This window comes from Lygodium microphyllum, chromosome 17 (genome assembly GCF_053477565.2).
Source record: "Lygodium microphyllum isolate KBCC chromosome 17, Lygodium_microphyllum_v1.1.10, whole genome shotgun sequence".
NCBI lineage: Eukaryota > Viridiplantae > Streptophyta > Polypodiopsida > Schizaeales > Lygodiaceae > Lygodium > Lygodium microphyllum.
This window is the reverse complement of record NC_141151.1, coordinates 134,067,296-134,083,637: the sequence shown is the minus strand read 5'-3', so window position 1 is coordinate 134,083,637 and position 16,342 is coordinate 134,067,296. Positions and strand designations below refer to the sequence as shown.

Below are 16,342 nucleotides of genomic sequence, written 5' to 3'. Positions count from 1 at the left end.
TTGCATGTTCCTCTAGATTGAGTCTAACAAACATGGCATGCCTTCCAACTGCCTCTTTAGTCCAACAAACTTGACATGCCCTCCAACTGTATCTTTAAGCTGGCTACTTTCTCCTCTCAAGCTTCGCTCAATTCTTGACCTTGGCTCGTCTTTCTCTCTTCGACCACTGGGATGGGTCCATTCTCCCTATCGTCCTCTATGTTGTTGTGGAAAGTTGCACCTCAGCTTTGGTATTGTCGATACGGGAAAGTCGTGTTTTGCCCTCAGATGGTGGTTGTGCCGCATGGAATCCACGTCATGTCTTCAGATGTTGACTTGTGTTGGGGTTGCCGTGCCGGGGGGTCGACAGGATGGGGATCAATGCAATGGGGGGCATCGTGATGTAGGATGTCATGACGTGGATAGTCACAATACGATTTCGAGGCATTGGATCTCCTCTTTTGCTTCCATGAGCACTTCTTCACTCCGAGAGAGAGTTGATTTAATACCAAGTGTGATGCACCTGCACTCATTCACTCACTCAACACGGTACAAAAAGGTAACACAATATGTGAGAGTAATGTATACTCTTGTATTATTCGATCAAAGAAATGATACAACATAGGCACATCCCAGGACTACACCCTCATGACACTGCACATATGAGGGTTCACCGCTGGGTTTAGGAAATCACATGTAGAGCAGAAACCAAGCAGGGCTCAAAGTCACTACTACTCCCTATATAAGTGTTTTTGGTAGCAATGCCATGGTATAGCTACAAAGCCCTTATTAAGGTGGCGGGGAGGGTTTGGGGGGTTTTGTTTTCCAAAAATTTTAAAACCACCTTATGTGACTTTGGGGGGTTTCTAGTTTTTTGAAAATACCTTTCAAAAACCCCCATGAGGTATGCACTTATGATGGTCCCCCTAGCTTGTATGCCAAGACACAACTAGTTTCACAATGGTTGCCTCATACACCCATGTGACCTACATGATGTCAAGGTTCACCTAAAATTGGTTGAGACTAGACCTCACAAGAACAAGACCTTAGTGCTACACTCCTTTGCTTCAAACAATTTGCTTAAGCTTTTCTTTGGACAATGTTATCTCATATCCCCACTATTTCCAACTAACCTTGACAAGTGGAAAACTTGAAAATCAACTTACACGTTGAAACTCTACAAGAGAGTGTCAGAATTATTATGCTAACAATTTTATAGGGAAATCATTGAGCAGATGGTCTGTAATGGACTGTTAAGACAACTAGTATACAGTAAATTAATATAAGTAGAAGAATTGGATGAAAAGGATCTGAGATGGTGCATAACATTATGGGCATTCCTCAAGATGCTTGAAACTAGACATGATTGATGTGCAAGTTGCTACATGATTTGTCGGGGACTTGAGCACATTCAAGCAATATATACAGCGATCCAGTTTGACTTAGCTGTATCCTACCTCTGCTTCTTACAGCATATACAAGGAGCAGCAGTGGTTCCACATCACAAAAAGAGAGGAACATATGGGCCGCCTGTACGAAGTGTTTTCAACCAACCAGCACCACTCATTTGATACAAAATAACGTTAATCTCTCCTTCACCAGGGATCGGGGATGGTGGTTATCATCGGGCATGCTAACAGAGTGCATCAGGGCAGGAAATGGTGCATTGGATCAGCTTACAGATTTACAGCCTGCTCAAAGATGGCCTTACTAGCATGCGAAGTTATAGTTCTAAGTTAATAGTGGGAGAAAGTATCATGAAAATGTAAACCCTGAAGCTGAAACCTTTCTCTGCATAGACTTAGGTAGAAAAGACATGTTTTGAGTTGATGATCCACCCCAAGATTTGTTCTCCTTGGTAGCTTGAACAGGCAAGAATGCCGTACTCTGCGCTTCAGGTGTTGCAGAGGCAGCATTAGCTGACGCCAGTAACTTCTCCTTTCTGTAACCAACTGATGTTTGACATGTTGAGACGCCCTCCAAAGAAGATTGAAGCCCCAGTAAACTTAAGACTTTTTGCTTGTACCTCTGACATTGATGTACTAGAGAATGTACTTCGACAGGAGCTGGAGTTTCCAATATTACCATAAGCTGAAGATCCCTTGGGATCAGCCGGTGGTCGCTGAGAGGAGAGACCAGACATATTGATATGACAAGATCTGTCTGGTATAGACCTGAACTGACCTGCTGCACGATCCCAATAGACTGCACTCCTCTCTCTGCGAAGAGGACCCTGTTTCGAATGTGCATCCACCACAATAATGTGGCTACGCCCATCGTCTACCCTATCAACACTGGAAGCATCATATCGATCACTAACAGGAGTGGTACAAATCCATGATGGATGTTCCAGCGATGATTGAGCAAGTATGGTCGCTTGGCAAATCGGTAAACTATATCTACGATTTCTCACATCAATCAATGCTGTGGAAGACATCTGCCCTTGCACACCATCATCTGTGGCTTTAGGGCAAGATACAGAGTCAGTGGTATCATTTCTTGTTTGTAATGTAGGTGGATGTGGTGCAACAGGGCGCTTAGCAATGGCATTGCTTGAACTGCTTAAGCTACTAGTCCATGTTCCATCTTCCTCATCATTACTAGCAGGAGATGCTTGTCCTGGAGAGCAGACTATACCTTGCCCTGATTCCTTAATCCCCTTCAATCCAAACCTTGAACATTGAGAGTCTTGATCGTATTTGTGCAATGCTATAGGGCGTGTCACAGATGAATATTCTCTAGCCTTTGTTGCTGCCCTTGCAGCATCATGTGGGTTTAACCTTGCCAATCTCCATGCACTGATTTTGATTATACGCTTTTGAGAATCTGGTTCAATTGTAGATGGAATCATGCACGAGTTGAAGTGTGGACTACTTTCATCCTGTGCTCACAGCCAAAGTTGCGTTTTAATTATTGTTTCCAAAAGTGTATCCTATGAACCGTGAAATATTCTCAACTTCACCCTTAAGAAGGTAGTGATCTTTTACCTGCTGCTCCCTAAAAATTCTTGTTGGAGTACACCAAGACCCTCTAGTTTGGAAACCAAAAGTAGAGCCACTCCATCCAGTCGCTGTGGAGCTTGCTGGAGATGATGGAGAGCTTGGTTGCTCTGCTTCTGGAGTTCCCTTAGGTTCACACGTTGCTCGCATGGCCATTACATATTCGTAAGTTGTAATACCCTGGAATCCAATTGTATTGATTTACATCAGCTGAAGCTTTGGCATGTTGAAGTCTCACAGGCTCAACTTCTTAATGCAAAGAATAGTAATTGTGGTTACCTTTCTTATCAAAATGATGTGGAAAAAGAACAGTTCTCCCAGAGGTAGACAAGCCAAAAGAGGAATCGCTGTGTTAAGTCCCTGCTATTACTAGATCATCAAGGTAAAATCAAGGATGTGTGACTACTAAAAAAAGGGATATTAAACAGAATTGAAGTGTAAACATCAAATGCTTTCTACTTACCACAAGAACGGTAAATGATGCTCTGGAAAACCTCTTTCCAAGTTTATCCATGATATGTTGTTCAATGCTTGACTTGTCAGCAAAACACCGTACAAAGACCACCAGTCCAATGCAGCAGTCCAGTGCAAGCTGCAAATATAAAAGACTCACTCTGAGAAATAATTGCTAATTAAAGGCCATGCTGCTCACTCCAAAAAAGCAAGGACCAAAGGATATCAAGAGACAGAAGATGATAAATGCAAGTTCTGTATGACCCGTGGGGTGTTTGATAAGCCTGAATAATAACTGGTTGGGTTACTAATGGTACTGTCTCATGCTACTCTCTGTTTTGTTGTTGAAGCTTTCCAAGTATGAAACCTCATAATCATCGGCATAACCCTACCCAAAACCAAAACAGGATGTCTCAGCACCAATGATCCTTTGTGTAAGGTGGTGTATGCTTGGAGTGTAAGCCTGCCCCATGTAACTGTCTCATACATAATGCAATTAGGTGCTTGCATGAGGCAATTATCAGTCTCGTTTTGGCACATCACATTCACGTAGATGCCTGGTTCTTGATTTCCTATTTTATCATCTTTTTCTGTCCCAGTGATGACCTTCCTGCATAACACAGCTAGAATATATAAAAATATCATGTTCAAAGAGCTCAACCATGTCTTCCATGATCCATTAGTCTAATAAGTCAAGATGCCTTTTTCATGACATCCTTCTCTTTCAAAGATGATTGATTTACTATATACTGCTTTGTTCTAATGTCACAAATCAACAAAAAATGGCCCTTTCTTTTTATCCTTCAAAAAGAAAGTCAAACAGATTGGATTACTAAGATACGAACTTCAAAAAAAAGATGTGACTGGCCTTTGCAAGAGGCCTGCATAGCCTTGGCATTTAGAAAGCATAGGGAATTTTGTAAACAAAGGCTTTATTCTTAATCTTATTGAGCAAGCTTGTAACCTCTTTTTTACAAGGGACATATTCCTCTAGCCATTTTGAACTTTAGGACCCTTGGGACTGTAAAAAGCAGAGTTCCTGTAGTTCCAGGTTAACCTTGTGTAACAGCTCTAACCAAGGTCCAAAGTTTTACTGTCTCCTCCCCCAGTCCTCCAGCCAATTATATTGTTGAACCCGGCATCCTTCATCATCTTCTTACGACACTCCAAACCTTCTTTTCTTATCTACACCACCAAAGGAGGTGAGGTACGCATTCAGGCTCCCTTCTCCAGAGCAAACATGAAGAGGAAAGTTGTTAAACTCGGAAAGTTTGTCTGGAGTTTATCCAAGACTATCTTTTAAAGAAACAGGTTCAGCGTATTGAGGGAGCTGCTTTCCATGCCAAAAGGGCTTTATGCAAAAGCTTTCATAGAGCCAGATCCAGCGGCTCCAATCTCCTTCAAGCACTCATGATGCTCCAAAACAAGCAATGCTAATTCCTCCCATAGAAGATATTGTCCGACCAAGGGATGCAAGCTCATCCTGCATGTCCTCCAGTTGGTTGATGTGCTCCTATATAGAAGGAGAATCATCAAGTGAGAGCATCCAAAGTTTCTTCTCAAGGGTGATACAATGGGCAAAGATCTTCTGATGATAGAGGGAAGCTAACTTTGTCCACACTTCCAATGCAGTTCGAGTTTGTACATATGGACAAGGATAGAATCTTGTAGCTCATGAAAAGGAAAGACCGGGCTCTAGAGTTGAGCCGATCCCATAGAGCAACTTGGTCTGTATAGTAAACATTGAGAGAGAAGAGAAACTCACAAACACAAGAACACGGTGATGGTGCACTGAATCATGCTATGAGAAGAAAAGCTGATATAGTGGAGCTAAAGCTCAAAAGATAACTGCACTATCTTGTCTAAATCAGGTGGAAGCACCTGTGGGAAATCTGCATAGTACAGTCCTCCGACCAGTGGGCTATCAAAGTAATCACTCGAAGGGGAAGGACAGCTGTCGAGGAAGCAAACCGCGGTCCTTTGATGCCCAAGAGTGACCTGGGCAACAAAACACAAATCCCAGAGTGTCAGAGCTATCAAACACAGGGAGAGTAGCCCAAATGTTGATGCCATGTGGATAATGATGATGCCAAATGATGAAAGATGAGCTAGGCTGCAAAAATGCACGTCCCAGCAGCCTCTATGACAAACAAGTGATGCCAGGTGATGGAGGAGAAGCCAGCCTGCAAAAACGTAGGTCCTAGCAGCCCCTGTGATAAACAAGTAATGCTAGGTGATGGAGGAGGAGGCAAGCTGCAAAAACATGGATCCCAACAGCCCTTGTGATAAAGGGGTAACACCAAGTGATAGAGGAGGAGCTAAGCTCTAACCTAGGTCCTAGCAACCCCTATGATGGATGAGTGATGAAACCATTGAACTAATGATGGAGACTGTTGCAAGAGGCTAGGATGCTGATGCCAACCTAGAGATGATGATATCAAGCAAGGAGAAGGCCTCCAACTTGAAAAACGCAGGTGAAGGTGGAGCCTCATGGAGAAGGGTGTTGATGCCAAGTAGATGATGGTGACCCCAAGTGGAAGATGCTCCAAACGCAAGGCCTGATGCTGGAATAGGACATCTGAAGCAGAAGAAAAAGGGTGAAGGCAACCATGAGCCACGAACTGCAATGTCCTCCTGAAGGGGTATGGGGGCAGTGGAAGGGGCTGGTGAGAGAAGGGAAGGGTGTCTAATGATGGAGGAAGAGGGGTGAAGAATGACTAAAGACTGGTGGTAGGAGTGTAGAATGAACAAAGTGACGGCCTATTTATAGGCATAAGCTATCTAGGGTGGCGCATCATTGTGGGCGCCCTTTGAAAAAGGGGGCCAAAATGTGGATACCGGCCCCTTTTGGGGCTGTTAATGCGAAACTCTAAATGAAGTGTGTGAACTGAAGAAGTGGTTTCTCAACAGGTCCATCATAGAACCAAAATAGGGATCCTCCACTAGACCGGGAACAAGGGTGGTAACAAAATCCCAAAGATCAAAGGTCTCAAGGATACACTCCACTTTACATGACCAAGGGGAGTAGCTCAACCCATGAAACAAATCTTCTTTGGGTAGGGAAGGAAGCATGGTCACTTGAACAATGTCCTTAATTTTGAACAACAAGACAAATGCACCAAGATCCTCTATCTATTGTTTGTGCATACATCATCCCTAAAAATTCACACACTCAACCATCAACCATCACCCTCTATCCTCATATTTCTGCCCATACCCCAATCTACACTGCTGTTGGTTCATCTGACCCTACTGCAATCTAGAGGACATGGTCTGTGGAGGATATCAGTTGGCTGTCCAGCTGCCACCCAGCCTGCCACAACCTGCATTTTGGAGGCTCACCACTGCCACAAGCTGGTAGACATGCCACCTTTGCCGCATACCCTCTATTCCAGTCAGATGACCTGTATAGGAGCTGATTCAGACTTGCTTTTTGTTAGAATAGAGAGCAGCAATAGAAGTGAGAGAAACTGTTGTAATAGACTCCAAAACAAAAAAAGAAAGAAGAACATTGCAAAGGACAAAAAGACTCAAGAATAATATGCTCAGGAAATGGAATCCGTATAACAAAGCACAAGACCATGCAAAGCTCTAGGACCAAGTCACTAGCAATGGGCACACTCTCCTTTCAACCAAGATACAACTAAAGTGACGAAATGATCCATGGTTTGAAGCAGCTATGTTCCCATGTGGCCTTTACCCAAGATGATACGACTGTTGAGGACTCTTTTACAGATTCTATTCTTTGGACAGATACTCAAGAGGGTGGGATTTATAAGCTCATTGCCCTTGTTGCATGGACTTCTCATGAGCTTGGGATCCATTGGCATAGCTATTATGGGCATCTAAACTTCTATGTCATGAGAAAGGCTTCTCTGAAGAAGTTAGTGGAAGGTCTCTCAGATTTTCCTCCTATTCGCACCTATTTACACCTATTATGGGCATCTAAACTTCGACACCATACGAAGGACTTCTCAGAAGAAGTTAGTGGAAGGTCTCCTAGATTTTCCTCCTATTCACACCTTGTCGAGTTGATCCACGTTGACTTATGTAGACCTATGGGCACTACCTGAGGCCTTGGGAAGGCCAAGTATTTGATGCTGATTGTTGATGATTTCAGCAGATATGTGTGGCCATACTTCTTGGAGTACAAGAGTGAGATGTACTCCAACTCCTACGAGAGAGAAAGGTGTTTGCTGAAACACAAACGTCTTTCAAGGTTCAAGGCGTACGAGCTAACCATGGCAGTGAGTTTTACTCTAATATTTTTTCTAAGTTTTGCAAGGATCATGGCATTTGGGTGGAGTATTCCCATCCGAACTCACCATGAGAGAATGGTGTTTGCTAAAACGCAAATGTCTTTTAGAGTTCAAGACGTACGAACTAACCATGGCAGTGAGTTTTACTCTAATTTTTTTTCTAAGTTTTGTAGGAATCATGGCATTTGGGTGGAGTATTCCCATCCGAACTCACCATCAAAGAATGGTGTAGTGGAGCACACCAATCAGACCATACTTGAGATAGCCCAATCAATATTGGAGCATTGGAGTCTACCTTGCTCCCTTTGGGGTGAGGCGGTTGCTATTGTGAGAGTTCGCAACGGAAGAACGAACACGAAAATAGAGAGAGAAAGAGACAAGAAGAAGAAGAAAGGAAGAAATTTGCATTGACTAAATAATGAATGTTGAATACAAAGAGAGGACTGATCAGTCCCTGCACACAACCCACAATGCAATAAAGGCACCAGATCAGGATGATGATGATGGTAACACCAAGCACAGAGGAGACTTGAATGTCGAAGTGTGCACCTACAGTGCAAGACAAAAGAATGTGTCTACCAAGTGGGAGGAGTGCCAAATATATAGACACAAACCATAAAAACTAGCTGACTGCACTCTAGGGCCTAAAATACGGCCAACCAGCATTTAATGTTGGTCTAACTGTAGTGAATGCAAAAAAAAAAGCCAAATGTGCTTAGAAAAATCCTAACAAAAGTGGACAATGTCCATCACGTGTTGACAGATTGGAAAATGCAGAAACTACCCTAGAAATGCACACAGAAACCCAACTACTGAAGGAAATGCACAAAAATGCATGCTCAAATAGAGTTGCCTTCTCTGTCGAAACAAGTGACAGACATGTCAAAGCTCCTAAAGTCCTCATCTGACTCAAACTAGACTCATAGGCAAGAGATGACAAGGCATGACAATCATGACTACTAACAACTATCTACAACAGTACATATCTGCAACAAGTCTCCACTTTCTACATTATAGGACATGACTCCATATGAGGCTTTCTTTGGGAAAAACCCTTTTGTGTCCTACTTTCACATCTTTGGGTGAGATGATTATGTGTATGTGAACAAGAAGAAATGCAACACCAAGCTTCACCCAAAGTCAAAGAAGCTTATCTTCATGGGTTACAACACGACCACGAAGGGCTACAGGCTCTATGAACCATTGACATGAAAGATCAAGCCGGAATGTTATCCTTGATGAGACTTCAGCCTCTTCTTATCCCATTGACGGTGCTTCTTGTGTAAGTGGTTCTTTGTCATCGATTCCCTGCCCTCCCCACCATGAACTTCACCCTTTCCTTCTCGGTTACCTATTGGCACCCCTTCTTTGTCTTCGACTCCTCCCCCTCCATCCCCTCTTTGCTCCTCTTTAACCCTTGATAGCTCCTTCTATTCCTTCTTCATTGAGTGTTTCTACTCCTTCCCCATCCCCTCATATGTCTTCTGGGGGACTTGACCCATTTGAGGCAAAGCCCTCTTCTTCTAATAAGGGGGATATGTCAGAGTGCAGCGGTGCGGAAGCGTAGGACTGAGAGAGAGAGAACGTAGAGAGAGAAGAGAGAGAAAGAGACAGTGGACGATGAAAATCTGCTGTATAAAGAATGCTGAATACAAAGATATGCAGATATATACACGGGCGCAGTGCGCTGGACTGCGTGTCTCCACCTCGACGATGCAACCTGCTATTCACCTCGAAGTCCGCTGCAGTCTGCACTGTCTGCTGTCTGAAATCTGCGAACAGAGACGGAATCTGCGCGTGTCACCGGTCTGTAATCTGCGAGCAAAGAAGTGTGCCAAACTGCTGAAAGTGCCAGGTATAAATAGCTGAAAAACCGGGGGAAATAGGGCGCTAGAAATGGCCACGTGGCAGTCCGACTGCACCAGCCTGCTGCCCCTGATCAGGCTATGATCTCATCTCTAACACCCCCTCTCAGAGCCTGGGCAGGGCAGAAGCCTGAGGGATCTGGAATGTCTCCGAAGTAGAGCCTGAGGAAGTGCCTTCGTAAACAAATCCGCAAGATTGTCCTCCGTCTTGCAGTACTCCATAGTGATGGTCTCATCCAGAAGCTTCTCTCGGATGACATGGTACTCGATCTCTATGTGCTTCGTCCGGGCATGAAAAACAGGGTTCCTTGCCAAGGCAATGCAACTCTCATTGTCACATCGCAGCAATGTAGGACGAGTCTGGGGGCACCCAAGCTCCTCCAGTAATCTCTGAAGCCACACAGCCTCGCATGTGGTGGAAGACGCGGCCCGATACTCCGCCTCAGTAGACGAAAGGGCTACCGTGGGCTGCTTCTTGCTACTCCATGAAATAACACCCACACCCAAGGTAAAACAGTAACCTGTAGTAGACCGCCTGTGGGCCACGTCACCGGCCCAATCCGAGTCGCTCCAACCTGCAAGTACAAGATTTGACCCATCTGTCCCTGCGGGGTAATGAATCCCTAAATCAGACGTCCCCCTCAGATACCGAAGTATCCTATGAGCAGCCTGCCAATGCACCGTCTTAGGTTCACTCATGAACCCTACCAAGAGTCCAACAGCAAAACATAGATCAACCCTAGTGTTGAGAAGCCAAATCAAGGACCCAATCAACTGTCGATAGCGGGACGCATCCGCCAAAGGAGAAGCTGAATGGGAAGTGGCCTTCCAGTTCGGATCCATAGGAGTAGATAGGGCCCGACAATCCTCCATCTCAAAAGACACCAGGAGCTCCTGTACATATCTCTGTTGAGAGATAAAGATCCCCCTCTGAGACTGATAAATCTCATGGCCCAAAAAGAAATGGAGGAGACCCAAGTCCGTCATCTCGAACGTCCGATGTAAAGCTGACTTCGTCTCCTGGACCTGCTGTGCATCATCACCTGTGACAATCAAATCATCAACATATAAGATAAACAACACACAACCATCCTCGGAAGTGTGAACATACAGCTACAGATCGGCCTTGGACCGCTGATATCCCAACTGAGATTGGAGGAACGAATCAATCTTCTCGTTCCACGCATGCGGAGCCTGCTTGAGGCCATTCAAGGCCTTCTTCAACCTGTAGACTTTCCCATCTGAAGATCCAAAGCCAGGAGGCTGCTCAACATAGATCTCCTCCTTCAAATCACCATTGAGGAAGGCCGACTTCACATCCAGCTGATAAACAGGCCATCTCCTATGGCCAGCCAAAGCAAGAACAGCTCTAATGGTCGCCATACGAGCTGTGGGGGCAAAAGTGTCATGACAGTCAATCCCTGGGCGCTGTGCAAAACCTTTAGCAACAAGGCGGGCCTTGTGTTTATCCAAAGAACTGTCGCTAAGGTATTTGGTCTTGAAGACCCACTTGACTCCAATCACCTTCTTATTCGGGGGGCGAGGCACGAGTGACCAAGTGCCATTCCTCTCAATAGCCTCCAACTCGGCTTCCATAGCTTTCTTCCATGGTGCGGACTGTAAAGCCTCCTTCACGGAGGTGGGCTCTCGATCCTGCATAACACGGGTCATCAAACAATAGTTGGAGCAAACAAGCTCCCTAGAATGTGCCTGGTGCCTCCGTGACCGCCGCGGACCATCCTGCGGTCCCCACTTCTCAAGAACCCCCTCGATCCCTGAATCACGGAGTGTGTCACGGGCCCAACGAGGAGGAGGCCGAACCTCCCCTCGTCTTTCTCCATCAGCAGAAGACTCCGGAATATCCACCGGTGGTAACTCCTCAGAGGTGTCCGGTGAAACAGTAGACTCTGTGTCAAAAACAGAATCATAATCAAAAGGCACGGGCTCCAGTGGAACTGTAGAAGGAGCCCAACTCTCCCCTGGATCTCCAAGAACGGGATGCTCTTCACCCGTTGAAGTAGCCGGAACCTCCACAAACCACACATCACGGCTAGTGTACACATCCCGCTTGACGGGATCATACAGTCGGTAGCCTTGGGACTAGGAGCTGTAGCCAACAAATACCTGTTTTCGGGAAGTTGCTTCAAATTTATCACGGTGAGCCTTAGGAATGTGAACATAGGCATCACACCCAAAGACCCGAAAGTAAGAAACATCTGGCTTCATCCCAAAATAAGCCTCAAATGGGGTCATCCCTTCCATGGCCGAAGTAGGGGATCGATTAAGGATGTGGACTGCAGTAGCCACAGCCTCGGCCCACAGAACCTGAGGGGTCTGTCGGTGCTCCATCATGGTGCGCGCCATCTCGATCACACTGCGGTTCTTCCGTTCAAGAATACAATTTTCTTGAGGAGTGTTGGTATTGGCAAACTCCTGGTGAATTCCTCTATCTGCACAAAACCGAGCAAACTCATTAGAAACAAATTCACCTCCCTTGTCGGATCGCAAGGTCTTCAACTTCCGGCCTGATCGGTTCTCCTCAAAGAGAAGCCAATCCTTGAAGTGCGACAAAGCTTCTGACTTTAGTGCCAAAAAGTAGGCCCATGTCATCCTGCTGTAGTCATCCACGATCAGCATGAAGTACGAGCTCCCACGCAAGGACTCATTCCTCATAGGGCCACATAGATCCGTAGATACTAGCTCCATCGGTGAAGTAGACCGCCGCGAAGCTGAGTGGGGAATGGCATCTCTATGCTGCTTCCCCCGAATGCAGGAGACACATGGCTGCTGGCTCACCACTATATCCGGCAACCCTCGAACAAGCTGTCCACGTGACGCCCTCCGAAGATAGTCATAGTTCAGGTGACCAAACCGAGCATGCCATAACTCTGACTGTGACAGAGAGGTAAGAAGAAGAGTAGAGAGGGCGGTGGAAGACTTCAGTTTGTAAATGCCGTTCTCCTCATATCCGGATGAGAGAACCTTCCTCGATCCACGATCAAGGACTCGTACCGTAGTACTGTCAAACTCCACCAGAAGACCAAGGGAGCAAATCTTATGAACTGAAAGGAGATGGTACCCTAATCTTGGTACATGCAAAACCTCTGAGGTATGGGTACCACCTCGTCCATCCGGAATAAGCGGCATCTTACCCCGACCGGCAATAGATACTGAAGAGCTGTCTCCAATGAGAATCTGCCCATGCGAGGGTCGCAACTGGGCAACACCATCTGAGGAAGGAGTCATGTGCCGTGAGGCACCACTATTAACAATCCACTCTCGAGCCTGGGGAGCCGTCATCGCAGCATCAGAAGCATTCGGTGAAGCGTCCTCAATGACAGCTAGATGAAGAAATGCAGCTGATGAGGGTGCAGCCACCGCTCCAGAATCCTTGGTGTCCTTCTTCTTGATGTCCTTCGTGTCTTTGTCAAGGCAATCCTTCTTCCAATGGCCAGTCTTGCCACAAATATGGCATGTGGAGTCTTTGTCCTTGTCCTTCTCCTTGTCGTTCTTGGACTTGTTATCCCCCTTCTTCTTCTTTTGGTCCTTCCCCTTTTTCTGAGAGGCTTGACCTATCAGCGCCTCCGACTTGGAAGCATTCTGTCCCTTTGACTATTCCTCTTGGTCCAAGACCATAGGAACCAACTCTTCCCACCGAAGAGTAGACTCTCGCCCTCAAGCAATAAGGGCAGAGTAAAATGTACCGAATCGTGGCGGCAACTGGGACAATAGTGTGATTGCCATGTCTTCGGAGGAAATCGGCTTCCCCGCATTTTGAACCTGCATCTGTAGCTGCCTTAGCTTGTTAATGTGCTCCCGTAGCGAAGAAGACTTATTTACGGACAAGGTCCGCATCTGTACCTCCAAAGAAACCCGCTTCATTAGGGTCATCCGATTGTACATCTGATCAAGCTCCAGCCATATCTCCCGAGCCACCGTCAAGTGCTCGATGTGAGCGATCACGGCTGTAGTGCATGATAGAAAGAGAAAGGATCGAATCCTGGCATTCAGTTTGTCCCAATGAGACTGGGCCTTGGCCAACTCCGCACGAGCATCGGAAGAGAGTTTGGACTCATCTCTTACCGAGGGCCGGTCAATCTCCTCTTGTACCAGCTCTGCCAAATCATAGGACTCAAGGATGGCCAACATCATGACGCGCCAAATGTGGTAGTTGTCGCCGTCGAGCTTTTGATCTGCAGGAAGAGCCGGTAAAACAGGCACCTTCCGGTCCATAATCGCCTGGAATTCCAAGTCAATCTCTGTAGACATCTTCACCTGCAATGCCTTCACAAACGCAAAAGCAGCCCCCTCTAACTGGGAAAACTCAGCCTGCTAAGGCTCTTCCGTGTCCTGAACCTTCTTCACCTGCCGGAGGCAATGAAAAAGCAAAACCTGCACTTGTAGGCTGAAAACTCAAACTTCCTCCGCGTCAAACAGCAGTAAACAGCAGCAAATCCACCACCTGTACTCCTTTCCTATGCGCCCACACTCGTTTCAGCCTTGTTTCAAGGCACAGCCCTCCTGTCTGCCCTTAAACGCAAAAAACGCAAATTTGTGTCGCGATGGAAACTCCTCTTCAGGTTGATTCTGCGCTCAGTCAGCCCTCAAACACTGCTCTGATACCATGTCAGAGTGCAGCGGTGGGGAAGCGTAGGACTGAGAGAGAGAGAACGCAGAGAGAGAAGAGAGAGAAAGAGACAGTGGACGATGAAAATCTGCTGTATAAAGAATGCTGAATACAAAGATATGCAGATATATACACGGGCGTAGTGCGCTGGACTGCGTGTCTCCACCTCAACGATGCAACCTGCTGTTCACCTCGAAGTCCGCTGCAGTCTGCACTGTCTGCTGTCTAAATCTGCGAACAGAGACGGAATCTGCGCGTGTCACCGGTCTGTAATCTGCGAGCAGAGAAGTGTGCCAGACTGCTGAAAGTGCCAAGTATAAATAGCTGAAAAACCGGGGGAAATAGGGCGCCAGAAATGGCCAGGCGGCTGCATTTAAGCTGACTGCCTACTGCAGATCGAACTGCCACGTGGCAGTCCGACTGTGCAGTCCGACTGCCAGTCCGACTGCACCAGCCTGCTGCCCCTGATCAGGCTATGATCTGATCTCTTACAGGATATACCATTACCCAATAAGTGTAAGTCCCTTTTCCAAATAGGTGCATTATAGGTACCGGAGGCCTCTCGGTCTCCCTTACACCAGGATAAGCCTATCACCAACAGCTCATATATGATGTAGAGGTCACTCACTTTCCTGCCACCCCTTTAGGTCCACGTACATCAACTAGGTTACAAGCCTATCACCATTCCTCAATGGTATCAACGGCTCATATAGGATGTAGAGGTCACTCACTTTCCTGCCACCCCTTTAGGTCCACGTACATCAACTAGGTTACAAGCCTAGCAAGATAGTTGACTTTGTGTAAATTATGCTCTTATGTTATAGATTCTTCAAGATCAAGATCCTACTACAATTGATGAGGCTTTTGCATAGGATATATGGTGTCATGCTATACAGAGAAGCTCGATGTGATCAAGCATAATTAGATTTGGAAGTTGGTTCCATGCGCATGGAAGCGGAAGGCGATTGGTGTAAAGTGGGTCTTTAAGACCATCTAACTAATGGCTCCTTGGACAAGCATAAAGCTAGGCTTGTTGCCAAGGGTTTTGCACAGCATCCAAGTTTGGATTATATAGACTTTACACCTACCGCCCTTATGTCTACTATTCGGGTTATTTTTGCTCTTGCAGCCCATCACCATTGTTTTTCAAATGCATTTAAAGTTTGCCTTCTTGAATGGCATACCTAAGGAGGACATTTATGTTTCACACCCTCCTATTTTTCTTGTGCAAGGAAAGGAGAATCATGTCTACACATTGTGGAAGGCCCTCTATGGCCTGAAGCAAGCTTCTAGAGCTTGATACCAAAGGATTGATCGATTCTTCTTATAGAGTGTCTTCTACCGATTAGATCATGACCCCAACCTTTATTCCAAGTTTATGGGTGACAAGTGTGTTTTAGTCATCTTATATGTGGATAACTTGATTATCACAAGGAGTGTTGCAGTGATGAATGCTGTATAAGGATGTAGACTTATACACGGATTCACAGAGAATATCTGCGTATGTCTCCACCTGGAGGCCCTCGATCTCCGTCAGCTCCAAGTGCAGTCTTCGTCACCAGTAGGTTGAAATCTGTCTGATACAAGTATCCAAGACTGCTGGAAACTCAACCTTATAAAGGCTGAAAAGAATGCCTGAAAAATACCTGAAATAATCAGGTTGGCTATAGATTGCAGTCGGTCGGATAGTCCGACTACTGCCACGTGGCACTATTGAGGTGGTAGGAGATGACTCTCAACAACCGCATTTTGAACCTGCATCTGAAGCTGCCGAAGCTTGTTGATGTGTTCCCAAAGCGAAGAAGACTTATTCATGGACAGAGTCCGTATCTGCACCTCCAAAGAAACCCTCTTCATAAGGGTCATCCGGTTGTACATCTGGTCAAGCTCCAACCATATCTACCAAGCCACCATCAAGGGCTCTATATGGGCTATCATGGCTGTTGTACAAGACAGAAAAAGAAAAGAACGAATCCTGGCATTCAGCTTGTTCCAATGAGACTGGGCCTTGGTCAACTCTGCATGAGCATTTGAGGAGAGTTTGGACTCATCTCTCAGTGAGGGCCGGTTGATCTCCTCCATCACAAGCTCTGCCAAATCGTAAGACTCCAATATGGCCAATATCATCACACGCCAGATGCGGTAATTGTCGCCATCGAG

At 46.0% G+C, this 16,342-nt stretch overlaps 1 protein-coding gene across 3 annotated transcripts in view; it reads right to left on the bottom strand.

Annotated features, from left to right (window-relative positions):
• Positions 1 to 1,299: 1,299 nt before the first annotated feature.
• Positions 1,300 to 16,342, bottom strand: part of LOC148022381 (protein S-acyltransferase 21-like) — a 28,125-nt gene continuing 13,082 nt past the window's right edge. For 2 of the 3 annotated variants that reach the window (XM_087698014.1, XM_087698016.1), the window contains 4 exons: positions 3,442 to 3,570; positions 3,258 to 3,341; positions 2,967 to 3,158; positions 1,300 to 2,860 (listed from right to left, as the gene is read on the bottom strand). In XM_087698014.1, coding sequence (XP_087554140.1) covers positions 1,895 to 2,860; positions 2,967 to 3,158; positions 3,258 to 3,341; positions 3,442 to 3,570 — 1,371 coding nt within the window. In that variant the 3' untranslated portion in view covers positions 1,300 to 1,894. The remainder of the gene's footprint in view (positions 2,861 to 2,966; positions 3,159 to 3,257; positions 3,342 to 3,441; positions 3,571 to 16,342) is intronic. The other variant, XM_087698015.1, reaches the window with a different exon arrangement.